The 24,996-nt window shown below is 38.2% G+C and overlaps 2 protein-coding genes across 3 annotated transcripts in view; one reads left to right on the plus strand and one right to left on the minus strand.

Moving 5' to 3' along the window:
• Window positions 1–5,867, plus strand: part of stx8 (syntaxin 8) — a 43,777-nt gene extending 37,910 nt beyond the window's left edge. The window contains exon 8 of the mRNA XM_031728063.2: window positions 5,085–5,867. Coding sequence (XP_031583923.1) covers window positions 5,085–5,149 — 65 coding nt within the window. The 3' untranslated portion in view covers window positions 5,150–5,867. The remainder of the gene's footprint in view (window positions 1–5,084) is intronic.
• A 247-nt stretch (window positions 5,868–6,114) lies between these two features.
• The window catches only part of ntn1a (netrin 1a), a 59,015-nt gene continuing 40,133 nt past the window's right edge, over window positions 6,115–24,996 (minus strand). For both annotated transcript variants that reach the window (XM_031728051.2, XM_031728043.2), the window contains 3 exons: window positions 22,968–23,021; window positions 14,942–15,016; window positions 6,115–9,468 (listed from right to left, as the gene is read on the minus strand). In XM_031728051.2, coding sequence (XP_031583911.1) covers window positions 9,140–9,468; window positions 14,942–15,016; window positions 22,968–23,021 — 458 coding nt within the window. In that variant the 3' untranslated portion in view covers window positions 6,115–9,139. The remainder of the gene's footprint in view (window positions 9,469–14,941; window positions 15,017–22,967; window positions 23,022–24,996) is intronic.

Here is a 24,996-nt window from a genome sequence, read left to right on the forward strand (position 1 = left end):
AGTTTGGCTAATATAAAGTTATAGTTTATGTTAATTGGCATATGTTAGCATTGCAGCTTTATAATTTAAATTGGCGAGCAGCTCGTAAATGTTAAACTATCGTTCCATTTGCATTTCCGTTGTGACTATGGTGTTTTTAAGTACAGCGTCAAAGTGCAAGTAGCATGTCTCCAAAGTCTTATCAGTTCTGTTCAATTCAGTTTAGTTTATATAGCACCAAATCACAACAGCAGTCACCTCAAGTTGCTTAAAGTCTTTACAGACTAATACAAATCTGGAAAATTTATATAATGTATAACTTCCTTAGGGTTTCCAATTTTCTGCTCATAGAAGTATGCAGGACATATAATTTACAGATGTATAAAGATTTACGTATGCTGTAGTAGACAAAAATGCAGTCACATTTTAGTTGGACACCATATGTTTTAATATATATGCCAGGAAAATTTTCAACACATTTCTAAAGCCACAAACAATTAAAAATATGTGTCTTTGTGGTTGTGTTTATCTTGTTAGCATAAAATTTATCTTTTCTCCATTGTTTTGTCTTTTTTGTCTACAAAGGTCTTGAACTTTTAGCCAGGGGATTGACCAGACCAGTTCATGGGCCATCTCTTTCACTCTTTCTCTCACCAATTATTGGTATTCTCTGCAAGTTGTCTTACTGATGTCTGGAAATTGCTAAGATGGGTTGAACCCAGACCAGGCCCTCCGAAACTTCTGGGTGGTCAGTCTATCAGCAGACACCAACTATCTCCCTCAGCATCAATGTGACAGCAGAGCCCTAATCTATTTGGGAAGTTAACGCCATTATTGTCATTAGCCTCTAGAGGCCCTCTGAGGGTCAGAGTAGGTTATTTAGTTACTGAGGCAGACAGTGATGGTCCAAGGGGAAGGGTGAGGGGCATTGTGGATGCTTAATGTGGCTTCATGACTGGCGGCTACGTGACGATAGAAAGTTAGAAAGAACAAGCGAGAGTCTTGCTTCACAGTAACATATGTGTGTTGCATGGCTTATTACTGTTGTTGCTATGCGGTGTCAAATGGAGTTGCTGACAGATGTTGGACTAGACTGAATGAAATTCTGATGTCTGAATCTAATATAGACCGGGCCTATCATTTACACCTAAACAAAGATGATTGCTGCGAATTTATGTGTGTATTTGCTTAAAGCTTGAGGCTTTTAAAGAGTCATCACAAGTATTTGAGCATGTGTGTCTGGTTTGACTATTTTATTATGCTCACATGTGTAAGTTATCAAGAGGAGAGGGCCTGACTAAACCAGTGATGGCTCTTAGTATGAATATCCTGTGAACCTATGTAGGAACACATTCCTTTTGTATACAATTTTTAAAAAAAACCCCACTATGCTCAAATAATTCCCCATATGTAAATAAGGTGACAACTGGCTGTAAGTACTTATATTTTCTGGAAAAAACAAAGGAGAAGGATGACAAGAACGATGCAATAAGATAATGGGGTATAAAGACATCTGGACATCGTACAGCCGTGTCTCATATATTCCGGCAAAGAAACCAGCATCAGCCTTGCATTTCATCAAACCACCACTACCACCGCAAGCAATTTGTTCAGCATGGCTTATATCTCACTCTGTCTCTCTCCCCGTGGGAAAGACAACCAATTAAGCCACAGAGGGGAATGCAGAAGGCAAGAGCCAAAGAATGAGAGAAATGCAAACCGAAAGTGAAAGGGCTGGGGATAATACCAGCCGCATGCTAAATAACAATGGACAACTTAAGTCAGTGGGGCCACGTATTGACAGCCCTCAGACCAGCTAGATGTGCAGTTGTTTTAAATCTTCATTCCTGTGTCACTGTAGAAGAAGTGGGAATGGTGTGGGAATCTGACTTTGGCAAAACTTTTCCAAATTTTAAATGTGTGCCATGGTTTGTGGTCTGATATATACATACACAGAATGAAAGACCAGCATATCCTAAAGGCAATCAAATCCTCATAATGTACTCTAAACCACACACCATCACTTCTCTCTTACACTCGCTAACACTCCAGTTGAATTCCATTCAGGTTTATTTATATAGCACCAAATCACAACAACAGCCACCTGGAGATACTTTATACTGTAAGGCCTTACACTTACCACCGGGAACTCTGTGGACTGCCTTCTCTCATTCCTGATTATCAAAATGAATTTTTAAATTTAAGCCGTAACCAGGGCAAGCAGTTACCATCATCCCCTGGATTAAAACACACCTCTCGTGCAAACCACAATAGGCATATTTCAAGTGTCATACTTTATAGATTTTAGACATTCGTTCTCCATTCTGATTCTGTTCTGAATTTGTTATTCACTTAAAGAAGGAGTTAAGTTGATATTTTAGTGTTCAAAATATATTTGCAGTATATCAGTATATATATAAAATGTAATTATTCAGAAATGTCTCAGATTTATGAATCATTTTGGAAACAGAGCCCTTAAATCTGGCTGTCATACCTGAAACAACTAGTTCAAAATTGAAAAACGTTTATATTTCATTGCTCTCTGTGCTGGGCACCGCTTTTAATATGCCACAAATAACAGATTACCAGCATATACTTACCCAGCAAGTTTCATTCAGGGTTTTACAATTTGCAAATTTTAGTTAACACTGAATAAAGTTAAACTTTTATCATCTCATTCTCTAGGTGGCAGTGTCAAAATAAACAAGCTGGTATATAAAATTACATGAAAAAAGGAATTTGAGCTGGACTAGTTTAGTTATGTTAATTGTTGCAGTAAATACTCGACAATACACAAGTATTTATGGCTGGTGGTGGTTAAATGGTTAAGATATATCCATTTATCCATCAAAATTATTTAAAATATTCCTAAAGGCTTTACTGTGATTCTGTTTTACTTGGAGGATAAAATATCTACCTGTTACGGATTTTACACGTGTTTTTTTTTTTTTTTCTTTTCTTCTCTCTAGGGCGGTGGCTTTAATAATAAAAAAAAAACTGTAATATTTTGAGGTCCTGAGGGCAAAACACTTTGATGAAGTGTGAGTGAGCTTTTGCACATTTTTTTCTCTGCTGCCATAGTATCAGAGAAAAACAATGATTATCCTCTGGAAGCAGAATCAGAAACACATGCCTATCACAGTGTGCGATCTATGGCAATAAAGCTTTTGTGGCCATTGAACGCATGTAAATTGCATTAAGTCATCAAGAGAAGAATGGTTATATGCTACAAGGGCATAAGCACTTTGGACTTGTGTTAGATCAAGGACTTTGAAAATTAGTAGTGAGGTATGTAGGCTTCTTACCTCTTCCAAGTGTATTCCCTTGTGTCTGATGAATTCCCCTCCTTCCCTCTGGGTCTGTCTCAAATCAGGTTTGGAGTTTCTCAGCTGCTTGACATTTGACTTTTTAACTTTAAAGTTGAAATTATATATATATATTTTTGTTTCAAGCTGAAAAGGTTTTATCACCAAGGGTTATAGCAACAAAACATGAAGAAAATTCAGCATAAATTATCATAGCAAATGAGTTTGGAAAGTTGTGTAACTGTATCTGAGCAGCAGTGATTTTTTTTAATTAAGCCTTGCCAGACTGGATGGGTAGTGGTTGTTGACTATGATGAAGTCTCATTGCTTTTTAAATAAATGTAGAGCAGTTCATGATTAACACAGACAAAATAAATAAACTTCTGGAGTAGTTGTCCAGTGCTTAACACCCTAAAAAATTAATGCTTACACTATAGCTCATTTTGGTTATTTGGCAACAGAGTGACACATACTGGCGTTTATAATTAGTTGGATAAAGACACTGTGTTTGTAGTTTTGTCTCTGGACAGAACCACAGTGGATTTTAAATCCAGCAATCAATATATGATTGAAGTGCAGACTTTCAGCTTTAATTCATGAGGTTTCACAAAACTTTTGCATTACAGACATTTTTATACACAGTTTCCCAATTTCAAAGACTCCAAAGTAACTGGACAATGGACTGGCAAGCAGTTTTGCGGCAAGATGAGGTCTGTTTATTTGTTGTTTCATGACAGATGAAGCAGACATTAATATCTAAAGTTGATTTAAAGTGTTGAATTTATATTTCATAGCTTTTTTGTCATTTTAAATGTGAGCCTCAAATGTCAGCGAATGAGGCCAACGTTAGGCTGAAAAGAAAAAAAAAACTTAATAGAAAGACATCAAAAATTTTACAAGTCACCAGATCAACAGCCAGTGAGTTCACTGAAGAGCTCAGCAATACCAAAAGCACAGAAAGTGTACGATGACAGAATTGTTTCCATGGTTAAGAAAAAAAAATTAACAACGTCTTACTCGGTAACAAGACACCAAAACACTCTGAAGGAGGTGTTCAAGGGCTAGAGCCAAGAGATCGTTTCTTGAATGAAAACACAGAGGGTTTACAGCAAAGTGCAAACCACTGGTTACGCTCAAGTAGGCCAGATTAGACTTTGCCAGAAAACGTCTAAAAGAACCTGCACAGCTCCAGAAAGTTCTTGATTAGATGAAACGAAGATTAAGTTGTACTGAAGAGAGTGGAACACGGAGAGGGAAAAGAACTGCTCGTGATCCAAAGCATACCACATCATTTGTTAAACAAGGTGGATGCAGTGTTATGGCATGGGCATGTACGGCTGCCAGTGGAACGGGGCCACTAGTGTTTATTGATGATGTGACTGCTGGTAGAAGGAGCCGGATGAATTCTGAAGTGTGCAGGGCTACACTCTGATTCAGCCAAATCCTGCAAAACTGATCACACAGCGCTTCGCAGTCCAAATGGATGATGTCCCAAAGCATACTGGAGAAGCAACATAAGTTTCTCAAGGCAAAAAAAATTATATTATTCAAGTAAATCACCTGATCTCTGGCCAATATAGCATCTTATAGATTAAGTGATTTTCATCTGATTGCATTCTGCTCTTATTCACACAGCAACCTGTCTTCTTCAGAAATGTTTTCCCACTGTGTTAGGGGAGAAAAAGCATCCAGATCTTCATTTTTTTGTGTGTGAAATTACTTAATGAAGCTTGTAGTCTGATGTCCTTTTCCCTCCAATTGTTCTAACATGTCTTTTTTTCCCTCTTTCCTTCTGCTCAGGGATGCTGGTAGTGATCGTACTACTTCTTATAGCCATTATAGTGATTGCTGCGTGGCCTGTGTGATGAAGACAGCAGTGATCATGGACCCATGTCGGACAGCAACAATGAAAGTCTGGAGCAGAATTTAATCAGCACTGACATCAAACAGACAGACCCTCATTTAAGCAGATTTATCATACTTGTTCTTCACATTTAGACACAGGTCATTTTGGGCTATCTAATCAAGGAGAAGTGGGAAAAAAAAGACTTTAACGCCACAGACAAATGTTTTTATTCAGTATGTCACTCTTGGGTTTCAGGGTATATGTAACCTTCAAAAGACATTTACTTTCTTTTTTTGTGGGTGTAAATTGTTTAATAGATATTCAATTGTCTTACTAATAAATTAGTAAATCATCAAACTCTTAAATTATTTGGAGACTTGTAAGGATTTTGAAAAAGATTTCTTTTACTGCCTGAACTGTGGGGAATGTTGACCTAACAGTAGGACCTCCCGCAGGCAACGGGGACTTTTCTTTCATAAGCCTGTCTGTGGTTGGGCTGAGGTTTGCACTGGATACAGTAATTCTGCAAGCTTTGCAATATTCACACTCACTTATATTTACCCATTTATTACTGTAGCAGCTGTAATGTTATCATTTTGTTTGGATTTTGTAATGTTTATAGAATAGCTCATAGCCAAAACAAACAGCTCAGCTGTGTTACTAACATGGCTCTTTTCCTTCCCTGTAAATCAATTCAGCTTGTAATTTCTAATAAATGACATTTCCATTTTATAGTGCCTGGACTCCTGTCTGCGTTTACGCTCACGCCTCACTCTGAAGTGTTTTGTAACATGATCTTTAGGTAGTGTGGACCTTTGGCAAAGTTTTAACACACTAGTACTACTTTAATTCATTCCACTGCATAATTTTTTCCCCTACTACATTTATAATGACACTGCAACCAGTTAACAGGGATAAGCTGACTACATTAAATTCTGAAGTCCTAAATTACAATTAAAAAAAAAAAAAAGCAACAGAGGCAAATGATTTTTCAATGTAACAAGAGTTTATTTATTCTGAAAATCTGAATTTAGTTCTATCAGGTTGGTGTGTTCAGTAGTTATTATTTCCTTCTTTTAATAACAACGATCTAAATAACCACAAACAAGTAAAAAAAAAAAAAAAGACAATAAAATCCACAATGTCTTGTGTCATTAAATATATTCATATATAATAACCATAATATATTAGTAGGCATTGTAAAACATTGCAAAAGACTTTGCAATGGTGAAAACAACATTTACAATTCATAGTATGAACACAAAGCAATGCTTTGACGTGTATGTGTATAGCGTTTCATCTGGAAGCTTGTCAAACCATTGCTCAGGAGACGGATGTCAAAGTTACAGCTATAAGCTATGGAGACCAGAGTCGTGTCATTTTAGATTACACTGTGCCAAATAAAAATAGTTTTTAAAAAAAAGAACTTGACACATAACATTGTTGGTTTAACAATGAAATGCAGTACCGTGCAAAAATATTGTGTATTTGTCAGAATATTGTGATTATCAGTTTTGGAGAATTCAAGAAGCCGCCATCATGTAGCAGCATGTTGGGTATTAATAACAAATATTAAACTGATTGAACAATTAAAAAAACACTAAATGTCAATATTGACTAGTACAGTCATTTTCTGTATCACAGTTAAATATACTCAATTTGTCATCATCTAGGATTTTTACTATAAGTAAAATTACAAAATTGAGGATGTTTCCAAGATAGTGGTATCAAATCTTTATCTCCTTTTAATGAAAGTTTGAAAGTTTCTTGTCTATCCCTCTTTACACTCACTTGAGCGTTAGAGATTAAATGTAACTTTTGTGAGACAACAATCGCCCATTTAACATGTTTTATTGTCTCACAAACATAGTGCTCACGGTGTTGTGATTTGGCCTCAAAAGATAAAAAGTTCATGATAAATCAAATACACTTTGGGCTTTTTACAAACCTGAGCATTTTTATCCGTGCATTCCTTGGAGAAATCCAAACTGAACTGCACACAAACAAAGTGGTTTGAATCAAGCAGCGACAAGTTATTGTAATGCACCCCATTTGTCCCTTTGCAAGTATTGACGTGAAGAGAATTAACGTGGCAGGCATTTTCTTACTGATTCGTTTCTTTTACTGAGTGTACAGTCGTGCATTGTGTTTGCAAAAGAGTGTGCCCTGTAAATGGGTTTATATGCAATCCCACCGTATTGCAGGAAGTACTACAGACGAATACAAGCCACTGTGAGGTGGATTCTAAAAGTAAATTTAGGTAATAGTGTTGAGCACTTTCTTAAGGCGCAAAAAGATTCAATTTTTCATCACTATAGGGATTATTTTCTCTGTCACGTAAGGTAAGAAAGGTATTGTTTCATTGTATCCACTCAGTGCTTTCTACAACCTGAATATCTTTCAGATCGTCTTTTCAGATTTAGTGGTAGTAACAGGCAGGGGGTCAGTTGCAACATTTTTCTTCCTTTGTCCTACTCGTACCCATTGTAGAAGATTTTGACATACTGTGGCGAGTTTTCCATAAGTTGGTTTAAAAGAACACATGTCTGAAGAGGTAAATCATATAAATATTTGCATTGTTGCACTTGCGTCATACTATTTGTCTTTGTCAGTATCCTCTGAGAACATGCAGTACCAGCAGCTGCAGTGCTGCACTTTCACCCGCACAATTTTAACATTGCATCCATTTTACACAACAACAGACATTAGGTAACTTTCACAGTTCTGATCATTTGTGGCAGAGCAAGCATTGCTGATGCAAGGAAAAAAAACCAAAAAAAAAAAACCAAGATTTTACATCCCAAATCCCCTTTGGGGTTGCGTTAGGCAGGGTTTTCAGCATAAAACCAAATCAAACCTCCAAAGCTAACCACTGCGATGACGCCTCATGACAGGAAGGAAGCGGTTGAGGGTAGCTTCTTATTAATGTCTATAAGGAACAACTCAAGATTTTATGAACATTTTTGTAAAGAGGTTATCAATAAAATGTAGCTGGCTTCTTATTCCCAAGTCACTTGTTAAAGCTTCTATTTTTTGTGAGACAAAGAAAAAAAATCACAGTTACTGTAACTACTAAAGGTAAAATCAGTGATTTCAATTTTTTTTCCCTCAGAAATTTAACATTAGTACAGTACCACAAGCAGCACTATTTAGTGAACATTACAATCTCACATGCAGGTTTAGGCAAATGCTTAACTGTGAAATTTGAGGGGCACTGATTGAAGTAACAAGGACGCTCAGGATTGATTAGATTGAAAATGCAAAGTCAATACTGTCGTAGATTCTTTTCTGTCACTTGCATGTTGTGAAACTATAAAAGTCCTGACAGATGAAAATGTAAGACATGCAATTTAGTGTTGCTTGAATTGCATAATATAACTAAATTCAGACAGGAAAGGAATGGCAAGTCTTTCACAGCTAAATGTATGCATTTCTGTGGCTTAGAAACAATAGCATTTATGGCACAAATCTCAATAAAGGAACTACATATCACTGCCTCAATTGCCACTCAACAGTGAAATCTTTTGTTGAAACAAGCTCACTTCTTAGCGAAGAATACAATTTTCCAAAACAACATGCAGAGGCAAAGTTGCAGCGGTAGGTAAGTGGCTTTCTGTCACTTTTGCAACAGCGGAAAACGTCCATAAAATTCAAACATAAAATATAATGATTTCATATTGGGATAATGAGAACAACACAAATAATGATATATACTGGTAATAGGTGCAAATCCACAAGAGAAAGGAATCTCAAAGTAAAATAAACCAAATCTGCCAGGTGAGCTCCTTCAACAAAAGTTCGACTGAAAAAAACATATCATCCTAAATAATTCTCTTCATGCTTCTACACAAAAAAGCAGCGACATAAACAGTCTCTTTTCTGTCCATGGTCCTCCGTCTGTCACTCTTCCATTCTTTTTATTTATTTATTTATTTTTTTAATATTTGCCAGCTCGGCTTTTTTTCTTGAAATCATCTCCCTCTTCAGAATCGTCTCCGTCTTATCCCGCTTATGGCTTCTTGCACTTGCCTTTCTTCTCGCGCTGCTGGAACTTCCTGAGCCTGCGCGCCCATGTGTCCCTCCACTGGATAACCAGACTACCTTTATCTGCCACTACTCCACCCTGGCCAGGGGAGTCCTCATCATTTCCCAGCAGCAAGTACTTCTTCCCAGGCTTGATCTTTGGACACTTGCAAGCCACGTCTTTGGCACGGACCCACAGAATCTGGTCCCCACGGCGGATGCGGCTCTCTCCCTGCTTGTAGACGGAGATGATGTTGACAGTAAATTTCCACCACTCACCGGATTTGTCCGCTTTCAGGATGTGCACTTGGACAGCTGCAAAGAAAAGTTGGGAAGCAAAAGACGTGACACATGATTTCCTTTTACTGCATTCAACAAACATGCAAAAGCGTGTGACGTGTAAAGTTTAATTTCTCCATAAGGGTAAAAGTCTGCAGCAGAGTTTTGTGAGGCTGTAACTGGGCTGTTTTTGAGGCTATATACTATAATTGAGTATATCATTTTCATCACAGATGCAAGCATGTAGATGCCACATTCAGCTACTGCTAATTATATCAGGTGTCTTTGGATAGATTGAAAGCTCTTTTAATAATTTGACAGATACATATGTCAAGTTCATGCATTCAAATACATTCAATTTGATATTTCACAAGAGGTAGTATGTTTTTAAGGTGACTGCATGTTAAGTGGCCACACTGAATTAAGCTAATGCTAGCTTAAAGGTAGCTTGAGGTAAGCAGTTGGGTCTAAAAATCTGCATTTCAAACTTAACTAAATATGCTGTATCATTGCCACAGTTTTTGCATTTGTAACAAAGCAAGCCAGTTATGAATTTGTTGTAAATGGTGGTGAGATATGATGATTTTTCAAGTATATAAAGATCTCTGCCTTCAGAGATAGGATCAAACCCAGGCAGGTCGCTTCTGTTCAGTGTTGCCAACTCCTCAGTAAGGAAAATTGCTATTGGTTGTCCTAAAAGTCGCTAGAAGTCGCTAAATGACGTCATCACCTAATTTGCATAATTGGTCATGGTTGTTGGAGAGAGAAATAACATCGTGGAAGAGACATAAAGTGAGTAAAAAACGTCCTAAATGCATTTAGAGTTCATTTAGAACTACAAATTAAATTTCTTTTAGCAATTATTGTTTTTTTTAATGTCACATTTCCAACCCTGCTCCTTTACCCGGGCTTGGACTGGCAAAAGTGATCCGAAATAGGCACTCTGGTGGAGTTACTTTGTGTGTGTGTGTGTTTATAAGTAGTTTAAAACCTTGTGATCCACAAAACAGCATAAGAGTAAAAGAGTAAAAGAAGAACTGACTGTGTTACAGCACCCGCTGCTTGTTGAGAGTAAAAGCTATACGCGCTTTCACGTCTTTTTTTAGCGACTTTTTTAAGAAAAAAAAGTTGCTAGGGGGTCTGAAAACTCGCTAAATATAGCGACAAAGTCGCTAAGTTGGCAACACTGCTTCTGTTTGAAATTTGTATGTTTTTAAGTTTTCTCTGGGAGCTCCTCGGTTTCTCCTCCCATCAAAAAAATGCCATTTTAATCTTGTGTGTTATTTTAAGACATAAATTTGGAGGTTTGGTTCCTGCTGTCCAATGCATGCTAAGATTTACAAATCAGAGGTTGGTTGACTCAAAGTCCATGACGACAGTAGGCCAGCAATAAGAAACTTACACGTTTTACTGGGAACAATAAAGGTCTGTAAATTTTTCTTTAAAGCAAATCATCCAGCAGATTTTTCACTAAGAGACATTGCGGTAGACCGACTGGCATTGCCTTCCCTGCAGCTATGCAGCTAGCTTTCCAAAAACACTCTAAACTGTGGCTTTACCTTCTAATTTTAAAAAGTTTTTTTTTAAAGTTTTTCCTTAAACAATTTAGTCTACAGATTGTTTTGGTCAAATCACTATGTCACTGGATATTTATTGAGCTAATCTCCTGCTTGCATGAGATATGCAGACATTTTTATTATTTTAATGAAGGCCTGGATTTTGTTTCAGTTTCCTATATCAGTCTTACCAAAGAGTAATGATGTCACAAAAGAGGGAAAGGGTTAGCCCATGATGCACATTAGGGATTATGTCACAAAATCCAGAGCTCTGACATTTCCAAGGCTGGAAGATCAAACCTCAGTATCCCCAAGTGTTTTAGATTTAAGAAGGTTTTGTTGATTTGCGTTATTGCAGCACAGAAAATCTTGGCATTTGAGTGCATTACAGCATTCTTGCATTGCCTCACCAAGAAAATATTTGATCAATTTTTTATTTTTTTTCAAAAGGCCTTTACATTCTGACTAAAAGTACATATCAAACTAATAAGACATTGAATAGGTTGCAGAAACACAGTTTTAATTTTTTAAAGAAGGTCAAATATGATTTGTACAAATCTGAATGGTGACAAATCATCTGAAATTGATTGAATAGCAAGTACTGAATTGATAAAAGGAGGTAAGAGACACGTTTAAATTGACACCAATGTGCTATTAATCCCAGTAAAGTAAAAATTGGTAACCTAATTCTCTAAATCTCACAGTTTAGATTTTTTCTCTATACCTGGTCAAGCTATCAGATAGAGCCCAGTATGCATTATGTCCATTTACTGACACAGCAGCGTGATTTGTAATGTGATTAGGAGACAGGGTAGGGCTATTAAAGACGTTAGCTGGAAAGATACTCAGTTATATCACATGATTAATGTACTGATCCTGTCCTGTGAGAGGAGGAGTGAGGGAAAGTGAGAGTGAAGAAGAGGAGGAAAGAGAACGTGTATCAATATGCATTTTATTGAACCGATCTCTTCCCCCTGTACTTATGAGACCTGTTTCGGAATGAACCATCTTGTCACAAGGTCACCTTCAGCACTTATGGAGCTGAACATCTTGGCAGTATTAAGTGTATACCCCTGTACTCAGGCCAGGTTTTGTATTATTGATTTTGAATCACTGCCTTGGGATTCATTTCATAAAATGGTGAAAATCTAAAACTGCTCCTAAAACCTTTTTCCAGCTCCAACAGTGTAGCTGAATAAAGGTGATTTTTGAAAACATATCTCTATCTGCGTATAATTTTAGTTTCCATTATGCTATTATGTTTCAGTAATGAGTCGTATACTGGTTAAACCGAATCTTTTGTGTTATGCTTGTAGCACAGTAATTGCATGTGCAATTTATTCTTCTGCGATGTATTAATGTATAAAACTACTATTTGTATAATAGTTTTATTTAGGCCTCGGTGTCATGAGACCCCTAATGACAGTTGGCTGACCTAACAGTGACCTCTGCAGCACCTTGGATATACCAGCTGCCACCATGTACTGTTTGTGTTTGCACAACAGTTACTGTGCACTGTGGACACTGAGATGGTTGAAGTGGCTGCACCAAGGATTTGCTGAGATGAGACATTTCCCTGGGCTTTGCATCCTCCTGTGACTGCTAATGTGCGTCTGCATATCAAATGCAGAAGCTTGTAGTGTCGTTTCCCTACGCAGCATGGGACACAGATCCCTGCTGATCCTTTCAAAACAGTGCAAAGCTATGGCTCCCTGGAGCCAACTTCTGCAGATTTACATTGTGTCTCAGTCAGCTTTGCTAAGCTTGGGTAGATACTGCACAGGGTTCTTGTTCTTGTCCGTAATTAGTCTTAAATATTCCGTTGCTAACTATGGATGGAAATGGATCCTTTAATGTATATTCCCGGCACAAAGCCACCCGGCAGGGAGGAGGTGAATTACACAGAGAAGGACAAAGAACATAACACCACTGCTGAAATCACAGATTAAATTAAATATTTTAACAATGATCCAGCTCTGAAAAATAATTTCAGTTTGTAAAGGAAATTAAAGAAAAAAACAAACATATATTTTGTCTGTTGTTGTGCATGAACACATTAAATCTGCATGTGTTTATTCGATTGATTGTACACCATCATTACATGGCAGCCAAAGAGAATCCTTTTGGCTTCATGTTTTGATTAAATCACTCTTAACAGCAGAGTTCCTATCTCAAGATTTAAGAACCTTCTCTGTTCCCTAATTTCCACCCTCTACATAACAAGGTTCTGTATCTACACCCAAAAAGCATTAAAGAGAATCTTTTCATTTGTCTCTTGCTTGGCAGTGTCTCAGCCATCAGTACCAGCACACCTACGAGACATGCCAAATCAGTTTTGGAGCCTCTCCTGCTGTCTTGTCTTTGGACATGTACATATTGTAGATAAGGGTACTCCGGATTGTGTTGAGTGATCGTTTCTCCAGCGCGTCATACTGATGCGTCTTTTTATCTCTACATCTCCTCACCCTCAAATGGGTGCTGCCTACTGTTATCACTCAGTTTTAATAGTGGTGTTTTAGCGGTCCAATGCATTCTCATCCAAATACTGCCATTCTGCTAAATTCCACAAAGTAGTAAATTCATTGGCCAGACTTTGTCTTTACACTCATTTCTTTTCTTTTTTTCCCACTTTTAAAAAATTTTTTTTTATTTAACTAAATTAAATTTCTCAAGGTAAGGGAACAGATTTGTCTCACCATTACCATAATCAAAGGCATTATGGTGCCACTGTTAAAGGATACTTCATGCATTTCTAGGACACCAGTCATCTGACAGAATGACAATATTCGACATGCTGGGAATGAAAAGGACCACCGATGTCTCAATGTTTCTTGTGCATCATTATTCCCAAACATATTTCCTCATTTGGTGTTTAATAGTAATAGTGAAGGTATTTACTGGGTTGAGATATGCTTGCTATGACGGCCTTATTATGGCGTACTCATTTAGTTCCCCCTCGTGCCCTACATTTGGGGTGGATAGGTTTTTTACATTTTATTTGTTACACGTCTGTGTTAATGTATAAATAAATTACAACAGCACAATAAAAGTATATATTTTTGAATCTTGATTTTAGAAGAAATGCTAACTCGGTTTTGAAATTTCCAGCATTTTCTGCCTTTTGACAAAAAAAAAGAAAATCACGCATGGACTGCAACATATTTGAGAGACGAGGCTTTTCTCACGCCACTAGCAGCAAGTTAGGCACTGGTGGAAGAGGAGGTGTCTATAAGCTGACCCTTTAACTCCTGCAAATCCTAACAGAACAAAGTCCAGGCATGTCCATCAAGCTGCTGAAGTATGCTCCAGGATGCCAGTGCTTGGTTGACTAGTTCAGCAGCCTGACTTCAATCAGGGGAGGGGCCAGAGGGACAGGAAGAGGGGAGAGGTCATATGTCTTATCCACACCTTGAATGGCGTGGCAGACTGATGGTCACAGGAATTCACCAAGAAACACATCAGCTGTGGGGGAAGTGGCCTTTCTTAATGAGGATCTCTTAGAGAGCTCCCACTGTCTGTCATACTGACTTTGCTTTATCCGCTGGGGTCTTATTCGACTGTTCAGAGATAACCCTTCCAACACACACACATCTTCTCCCTCTCTGTCCTTCTGTTTGTCTGCCTCTCTCTTTCTCCTTGAAGATCTGTTGTCTTCTGTTTGATCCTTTGACTCTCTGTTCTCAGGAAGCTGTAGTAAGACATCAGTAAAATGCCTCCCCTGAAAACTATTGCTGCTTCCCAGCAACGTTCTGGGCTGGAATGCATAACACTGAAGGTGTTCTGATTGTAGGAGCAAACAAATGCATACAAAGAAAGACTCTGCAGTAACACTAGGACTCCCTGAAAGTGCAAATTATTTGTTCTTAGAGAGAGATTGATCTTGAAGTAAAGCAGATGTCTTCATAACGTAAATGTGAGTGGTTAAACAGGCTGTGCGTTGTTTATTTACTCACCGTAATCTTTCTTGCAGTACTTCTTCATGTTGATTTTAAGTTTGCCTTTGGATGCCTTGCAGTAAGAGTCACAGTCTGCAAGAATAACAAAGAATCAAATATGATAAGGAGTCAAAACGCATCAAAGAATCTCTGCAATTTGGTTGCCAGTATTTATTTTTTCTGTGAATTATAATGTTTGCATTATTTTTTAACAATTTCACTGTTCTTGGAAAATAATATTCTGAATTTAAGATATTTGAAAAAAATAAATACTTGCACCCACAGCAAATTAGCTGATTTTGAATTTTTATTTAATCAGAAAAGAATCGTCCCAGAATTTTCCACTTTGTCCTTTGATTAAAGGAATCACCATGAATTGATCAAAGTAAAATAAAATTTTACCTCTGAAAAAATCTTATAATTAATTAAATCGTTATTAGTTAATATAGTTATACCATACTTAATATGATATTTTAGTAATACCACAATTAATATGGTGGTATTAAATGAATATTAAAATTATTATAATTCATGATTTTAGTAGGAAATAGTTATATTTGATATTCATAATTATTTAAATAAAACATATCTATTTGAGATTAAATGCTTTAAATGCTTCTATTGATGTTCTTGCATGTAGTAGAATCTGGAAAGCCTAAAGTTGTTCACTGAGTTTCAGGTTTAGGAAGAAAAATGACAAAACAATAAATAAATAAATAAACATTTCTTTATTGTCCAACAGCACAATCTCATCATGTGTGATGGTCTTATAAAAGCACCTGATGGTATCAGCATAGCGTTTTGAGAGATTTAAAAGAAAAAGTGACATGAACCCACTCAGACTGTGGGAATAATTTAGGCCTATGCAGACCACCCGACATTTACTTCATCCCCCACCTCCACCCAAATCTCACCACACTTGTCACCTCAGCCCCCGACCTTCTGAAAAAAAATAGCCCCGGGATCACTTCAAGGCCCCACAGAGGACCACGTCAAGCTTTTGCATTTATTGCAGTGTGGATGGGGGGGGGGGCACGGAGGGTTGGCAGCTATTTGAGGGAGTGGAAGGTGGGGAGGTGGGTCAATGCCACACAAAGGGAGGTCAGGAAGGGAAAATTAGCCATCCATGAAGTGTTAGGCAAAGGACCCTCATTTTGGGGGTGCGTCCATTCTGGAGCAGTGAAGAAATGAATACCTCATGCAGGCAGCGGTGTCATCCAAATCAGCTTATAGCACTCTGCTGAGAGGAAGCTCTCAAACACAAGTATGTATTTACATATTCTTTGAGGCAGATGAGGTGAACATTTGATTTTTCATCCACATCATTCGACGTACACTGTTAAGAAAGATTTTTGGTCAGGAAAATATGAAAATGTATATATTCATGTGCGGTGGGGATCAGGGATATTAGAGTGTTCCCTGTGGTTCAATAAAGAAAACAATGAGCCACATACTGTAAGTGCAGTATGGCATACAGCCACAGGGCTGTATTAAAGGTATGCAAATATACAAGGTACGAAATCTCTCCAGGTTAGGAAAATATTTACATCTGTGACTCTACATGTGTGTCCTCCACATCGTCATATTGTGCTGTTGCTATGGTGTTTTTAATTATTGAATGTGCACTGCTTTCACATTATAGCCTCGTTCCTTGTCCAAATAGACCCACAACAGTATGCCAACAGTTTTATGGTTGGCCATAAGCTGACGCAACCTCCACTTGCCTCAGTAATCCAGAAACTATGTTGCTGCTACGACGTAGTGATTGCCCCATGCAGTGCTGTAATGCATCATCTACTTACAGTGCATGCCAAAATAATGTCATGTTAGTGTGGGTCATGTCAGGGGAATAAAATCTGTTTTTTCAGTGTTTTTGCTCTCTCTCTCTCTTTTCAGCCTGCCAACAATATAATAATAATAATAATAATAATAATAATAATAATAAATTAAAAGAGACAAGGATGAACAGCATGTTATAGTGGTAAAGAGTGACTGGTGTAGTGGAAGGCAGACTGGCACTTTCAGGCAAACTTGATATGAGCAAACATCATTTATGTGACCAAATCTTTAGTCTGTGCTTTTTACTTTCTTATATACTTGAGTTGAATTGAGTTGAATGAGGTTGCCCGGGGAACACCACGACAAGAAAAAATGCACCCCCCAGCGAAAAAGAGAAGGGGGTGGGAGAATAGATACTGGTAGTGAGCGAAGGGGTGGAGAGGTTGACAAAAAAAGAAAGAAAAAGACAAGGGGGAAATTTAAGGGAGGGGGTGGGAATAACAAGACGCGGTCCAGAAATTTAAGTAAACCCCAAAACCAAAGCTGGTCTCGTGAACTGGTTAGAAAGGGCAAAAAGCTGGTGCTGATGGCAGTAAACAGAGAATGTAACAAAAATAGGAAGAGTACATGAAGAAGGGGAGCCTACATGAGCTGCACCTGATTACCATGTAAATGATCGAAGGGGGAGGGGGGAAAGGTGGGGGGGCTATGGAAAGGAGGCTTTGTTTTCTCATAACCCCCCTCCCTCCCCGATACCATCATGATACTTCTCTTTGATAGCCTTTCGTTCCCCATTAGTGTACCCCTGAGACACAGCTCCAGGCCCCGCTGAGATCACCCCAAGATCCCCATTTAGGGCCAGGCAGTCCCCTACAGTGAGGACAAATGTTCCCTTTGTGAAAGCGTTACAAGCTGGAGAAGTGGAAGCAGTCCCCTAATACTGAGCTAAGATGTGCTTTGGGCAGAGTAGATGTAGTTACTACAGCGCTTTGTTTCCTGCCTTTCAGCACTGAGAAGTGTGTAACTGAGAGGTGGACCTTTGCCCCTTCTATTAAAGTACTGTACGACTCCTTACCCTAATCGTTTTCATTAAAGCTGCTTCGAGACAGAATGCATTAGTGCTCAGTTTTATGTGTTTGGACCAGTACTTTACAGCGCTGCAAACGGGAGCAGTACAAATATCTTCATTACGTTCAGCAACAAATATTCAGAGGACCTTACACTGCTCAGATTTGTAGATCAAAATCTAAATGCAGCACTACTCGTCATACTTTTATTGATTTGCTAATGCTGTCATAACAACAGTAAACCAAAGATATTTATTTACTTTTTTTTTTGGATGCACAGATCAATTTTGAGATTTGAGGATATTTTTGCGCTAATAGTGCATTAATGATCATACTAATAAAATTAAAAATGCTTTCAGGTGGTTGTTTTATTGATTTGGGGGTCGATTTTCCAAGTTGCAATATTAAAAAAAATCTCTTAATGAAAAAATAAAGTAATCATAAGAGGAAATTTCATAGTGATGTCTTTAAGTAAAAAACGTAAAATAGTATTAGTTAATTTATAAAATATGCTGTATTTTATAACAGATCCTTATAAGCCATTTTCTCAAAAAACTTTTTTTTTTATTTCCATGCACATACAAGCAGAACACACTAACACCAAACCTTTCAGCTTTATTCCCATATTTATCCTAAAATAGGGGTTTGTTGATATAGTATACCAAAAAGCATGGCAAAAATGTAGTCCTTTTTCCTGTGTGTTGACACTGTTTTGAGAATTATGTAGTGATAAAAAGAGTTATCCAAAATATCTTCAGCATGAACCTTCCACTCTAATGTGTCAACAAAATGAAACGAGAATTTTGAACGTGGTTTTATCCAGTGTTTGTGTTTCCGTTATGGGAAAGCATGCAAATTATAGCAAATTTGAACATATAATGTCTCACTTACATATCTAAACATTAAAATACTCAAAAGCTTCTAAATTAAAAAAATAATTGTCTCTATGTAAGTACTATAGTGAAGTTTCATGGTGATACGTGTCATTTTTAGCTGAAAATTGAGGCCACGGAAGAGTGCTTAATCTTTTTTATTTTCTTTTTTGTGTGGGCTTGAATTTTATGTCTATATATTTAAAAGGAAGAATGCAATTTGGAGCACTCTTATGGAAGAGGTTGGAGTGTGGCTGCAGTTTTCTGTGAGTGCAAGGTGAAGGAAACATTGCACAGATCACCCGTCAAACTATAATGGATTACTAATGTGATCAAAATACATCTTGATATCTCTTTATACTGTGCAGAAACACTGACAACCGGGACGTAACAGACATCTAGCTAGAGCTAAAGTAAACAAAAGCAGTGTGGAGAAATAGCATGGTGAAGGTGAAGCTTCTATGCAATGCAAATGAAGCAGTCAGTACTTTACAGTTATACAGAGATGGACTGGAATGCAAACAACTTAACATTCAGCCAAGAAGTCTGTATCGTTTGTAGCAGAGTAAATGCCAAAGCGCCTACCTGTCCTTTAGTATATATATAAAATTAAATATTTAAAATGATTAATAATATTAACATTTGGGTCGCAGTGAGAGCTGCTCAGGGAGCTGTGTGATTGCATATACTTGTACAGTATGCACTTCAGCTTTGCAGTTACAGTTGACTTTAAAACTATGCAAAGCTGTTGAATGTTTCAAAATATCACCACTAAACTAATTAGATCTTGACACACTCTTAATGTTTAAATGCAAGCAAACATGTGTGAACATGACCACAGAGGCAAGGGGCATCAAAGGTAGAAGCACAGTGAGACAAGAAGGTGTAAATGATGGCCCGGGAGGAGGGCTTTCTCCCTGAAGCAGACTGATTGAGAAACAAATTGCAGCAAATAAAGCACGTAATTAGATTTCAGAGCCCAGTGTGCTGCCATGCAATGCGCTCCATTGTTCTGTGCCGGGCTGCTTACATTAGAGCTGTGAGTTTGGATCCCGTCCAGCAAAGAAAGACAGAGTAAAAAAGGGAAAGAAAGAAAAGGAGCCCCCTCCTACTTTTCCCCTCATTGTATTGTCAGTGAGTAAAGGATGGTTTGCTTTCAGCCACCAACAGGGAGAGAAGAGAGGCTATTAGAATTCTTGACCCGATTTGAGATTTTATTTTGGGTGGCGTGCAATCAATTCCGATGAGCTGGGGCATCGCCCATTACTGTAACTGCTCCGTTTTAAATCAGCATGGAGTCCTGTAGGGTTTTTCTCAAAGCTTAGCTGGGGGGAAATAAATATGGCAAGAATTTAATGTCATAAAGCAGTAAATAAATTGCAGATAAAAATTTAACAATGATTTGATAATGTGTGCTTCTGTTTTGGCTCTTTTTACTTGTATTTATTCTCTCTCTCTCTCTATCCCACGTTGACACGGCCGTAAAGCACGCTGGACTCGACTCGTACTCAACAGGGTGTGTAAAGCAAGACTCATGTTCAAAAAATCCGAGGAGGGGCTCGCCACAGATCCTGATCACTTCCAGCTTCAGACACGTCACACACACATACAGTATGTAGGGCTGAACCTTGTTATGCTTATAAGTATCATCATGGTCACTCCAATTCTCCTTCTCCTCATCATCATTAGTTACTTTCACATCCTGTGTATTCTGACGGGCCAGGGCGGCCATCGCAGGTCATATGCAGTTAATCTCCTCCACATTTCGTTGCTGTGCAGACATCTCTGTCGTGACCCGTGGGAGTGGCGACTCACGCCATCCATGACCTACCAGCACAATGTGTGTTTTGTCTGCGCTGCACCATCGGAGGTATTCTCCATGCATTCCAACCCTCCGTGTGGTCAGAAAGGGGGGAGAGCCCTACTGCAGGAGACAAATTAATATCCACTCCATCTTCCCTCATAACCTCCATTCACACCCTCTGCCTCCCGGCAAGCTCCACTCCCGGACTTCAAGTAAGGCGCAACGAGACACCTGCCTCATAGCTGTCAGCCCAACACCTCATACTCAACACCTCATCCAGTTTTTTTCATATTTATTTCTAAATTAACTTTCCATGTTTCTTAACTCATGCTCAAATCTTTGTCTTCAGAATCTCAATTTTTCACACACTCCACTTACATTTACTTTTTTCTCGTTTTCTTCATTTTCCAAACTTTTTGCAAGTAATCCACCATTTCTCACTTTTGTTCCTCTTCTTCTGTTCCTTGTATACATTTTCTTATATGCTTTTAATAAAAAAGTAATAAATGGTAATTACATTTAATTTAATTGTGTAATTTTAATTTAATGTGGGTAAAGTGCAAACGGCCTCGCTCTCATGTCTTTTTGATCTGATTGCCCCCCCGAGTACGTTGGGCACAACAAAAGGCATAATGCATTTCAAAAAGCTTTAAAAAAGTTGGAATACTCTTTCTCCTGCTGCTAACTAATAATAATGATGCTGATAATAATCATAATCACTTTTTTTAGTATGCAGTACTGTGCAGAAAAAACAAAACTGTTGAATACTGCATACAAGCCACATCTGTTTGCAATCCAAAGTGATATCATAGCTGCAGGAATATCAGGTTGAGCAGAGGTGGGTTTGCTGTGTGACCCTATGAAGAGGCTCGGGGATAATGCATGCATCCTCTGGGCCTCAAGACCGGGCGGGCTAGATGACCCATCGCTATTCATGCTTCTGACATGGCCAAGAGGATGTCCGTCACCTTACAGTCTGCTTGATTTTAGCCTCAAGATCGAACAGATTGCCTATCACACTATCTCCATCAAAAGGCATGATTTAATTAATACAGTTAGTGGAAACGATAAATATGCACAAAATATGCTAAAGTGCATTTTCTTTCCTGTGTTGTCACATTGAATTAGCATTTTTTTAAGTTAACAAAATAAATATATAAAAGTAAAAATCCCTCAGAATATGTCCTACACCCCTAAAGTAGACAGATTCCTGACAAGGGGCGCCCAGAGAAACTCCAGATATTGTAGCTCTGCACCACCCACAGTGTTATGTGAAGACAAAGCGTGAAACAGAGGGAGACGAAGGAGGTGGAGGAGAGTGAAAAGAGACTGAAAGAGAAAAGAAAAGAGGTGGCGGAGGGTTGGACAACAGCGATAGCTGGACTGTGCTGTCAGTCAAAGCTGTTCAGGGAAGATTTGAAACCTCAGAGCACCAAACAGCTGCAGAAAGCTCTTATGCACACACACACTCGCTTACAGACATGTATATATGTTGGGCCTCTTCCATCTTGATTTGAGAGGGAGAAAAAAAAACATGGCACGAGCCAGATCAACTTTTTCCACTGTGTGTGAAAGAAAACGTGGTACTGATTCAAACAGTGTCCGTACAGTCGCTGCACGTCTCTTTAGCAAGTAGAAAATGTGGGTTTTTCCACTTTTCTGTTTCAGATTTGCAGCGTTTATGCCATTTCCTGGGTAACTAATTGAGCCTGCCACAACCTCAAGTAGTGACATATCACCAGAAATGTAACCACTTGATAAGCTGACAGTTTACTCTAGAATCTCTAAATTTGAGCACTAATATTCATTCTTATATCAGTTACATAGTTATATTTCCCATTATTTTATCTATTCTAATAACTGTTATATACAGTTATCAACACTTATATACAGTTTATAAACAAAACTGCATTTAAAGTAGTAGCAGTGTCTGATATTCCATGCCGGGCTTATGTTCCCTAATTAAAGATTGGACAGCAAACCAAATGTTACAGAACTGTTTTAAACAGAAGAATACCAATACATCCTTTGCTAAGTTACAAAATCCAGATCCCTCCATCACTCCTCCTCTTACTACACTGCATCAGAGAGGAAAGAGTGGGAAAGAGGGAGCTGGGAGAGACGAAATCAAATCAAACAAACTACCGGAGCCCAATGCTGTGCGCTCAACCAACACCCCACTGTGCCGCAGTTAGACTGATTAATTGTGAAAGTGTGAGAGATTAAAGGAGGCACATCCCAGGGCTGCGGCTAATGGATTTAATATTCATGAACCCCCCAGCAATAAGGAGGGGAAAGGCAAGTGGGATCCAATTTATCCTGCACACTGTTTTTACACTTGTGGAAAAATATGAGAGGATGAGGAACTAAACTGGTTAAAAACCTCATACTGAATACATTTATCCTCCCACGGCATTTTCCTCGTTTCCTCTCGAGGACAAATGTGCTTTTACACAGATTTATAGCAACATATAGATAAATATGTAAAAGAGATTAAATGTTTTACTCTCAGCTGTGCTTACCTGATGGCTCCTCCGTGCTGCTGGATGGGGTTGTAGGAGGTGTGACTGGAATCTCTATTCCCAGAGAAAACATGACAGAGACACAAAGAAAGATCAGTTTCATTATTATGTGTATCTGCATGTACTTATGTTGCTGTGTGGACGTGAGGAGGTTGTTACAGGATGTAAATGGGCACATTTTATTACAGAAGGATGAAAATGTGTCACTGTTAGAGCCAGAAACTTAAACCTCTCTGATCTATTCTGGCAAGGTTTCGGTGTTAATGTTATAGAAGAAAATTTAGTAAATAAATTCCTGACGGGGCGTCTGGAAGATATCCTGATGGCAATGAACTGCGTCTTGGTGACGCAGGAGTTGAGTCTGAACTTGCTGCATGTTTTTCCTCGTCTTAAGTGCAGCTTAGAGACCTATACTGTGGCCCTGAGAGGCCAAACGGGCTGCAACTTAAGAAAACACCAGCAATAAGAAAAACGCTACAAAAGCACACAAAACACAAGGGAAATAGAAAAAACGAAAACGGAAATGGGGAAAAAAGAAAACAGAAATAGGAAAAATGAAAACAGAAATAGGAAAAAACATATTTCCAAAAGCACAAGGGAAGAGTTTCTGGGGAGACAATAACCTGACGGACCAGTTGCAGGAACCCAAAACATGGTAGGTGTGTTTTATCATGATTCCTATAATACTGATGACGGATTTTTAGGCTAATAGTTAGGCTAACACACTTACCTCTCATCTTTTCTTTCCTCACAAAACCGATAGATCCTCCACTTCTTTTAAGTGTCTCCCAGCGCAATTCTTAGCATATTTTGGTTCCTGCATCTGGTCCATCAGGTTATTGTCTCCCCAGAAACACTTCCCTTGTGCTTTTGGAAATCTGTTTTTTCCTATTTTCTGTTTTCTTTTTTTTTCCTATTTCTGTTGTCGTTTTTCCTATTTCTGTTTTCTTTTTCCTATTTCCGTTGTGTTTTGTGTGCTTTTGCAGCATTTTTCTTATAGCTGGTGTTTTCTTAAGTTGCAGTCCATTTGGCCTCTCAGGGCCACCGTAGGACCTATTTATTGTGTATCCTTTGTTGTAAGTTCGGATTCTGGCTTTTATATAAAAGCTTTAAATGTTATGTCATCTACCTGCTGGCTCCTTCAACATAAACAGGTCTTCCAGTTCAAGCCTCTTGTCCAGTATAGACTGAAGATCTAAAAGTCTTGATTAGCAGGCTTGATTTTTAAGGCTTTTACTGATATGCATGATCAAGTTTAGTTTTTATCGTCTGGTCCCAGTGATAAACAACAAACAGCTTCAATATCCTTCAATATCTGCAATATTGCAACCCAGTATCACAGCAAAACATGTAATAGACACGCCAGTCCACTGTGTACATCTCACACTTTGCTTCTGCCAAAACGCAAAAAGCATTACTAGGTGCAAAAATTGCACTACCAGCAGGGGGAGATAATATATTTAAAGCCACGAATGTGGTATACTTTCTAGAATCAACTAAGCTTGGTGGCTAATACGTATATACATTTAAATGTATTAATATTAAATGTCTGTTTCAACGGTTTCCCGTTGCACTGAGAAGAGAAAGGGCTCAATCAAAAAGTTTTTATCAATTATTCAGGTAGACTATGAGGAAAGAAGGAAAAGTGACATGCAAAGAAAGACCCTGATACACTGAGGGAAGTGGTGTGGTGATTTCAGCAGTGCAGTGAGGAGTGTATCGGGAGACAAAGAAAGAATCGTCTTTAGGTTAATTAAAATGAGATTTTCTCAACTTACACAGGCAAAAACCTGCTTTCTAAATGTATGTTTCATCTGCATGCTTGTACTGGAGGTCCATTTGCTTCTGCATTATATGATATTTAAACGATAGGTCTAATTCTAATAACTCACTTGTATAATTTTAAACTGACAACAGTGGAAAGTAATATAAACTCAAACTCATAAACACATGTATTGAACATTAAACTGGATGAGCAGAAAATGTTTTGCTTAAAATGAGAGAGCCAATTCATTGAGAGAGTCCATTC

Source organism: Oreochromis aureus, linkage group 6 (genome assembly GCF_013358895.1).
Source record: "Oreochromis aureus strain Israel breed Guangdong linkage group 6, ZZ_aureus, whole genome shotgun sequence".
Taxonomy (NCBI): domain Eukaryota; kingdom Metazoa; phylum Chordata; class Actinopteri; order Cichliformes; family Cichlidae; genus Oreochromis; species Oreochromis aureus.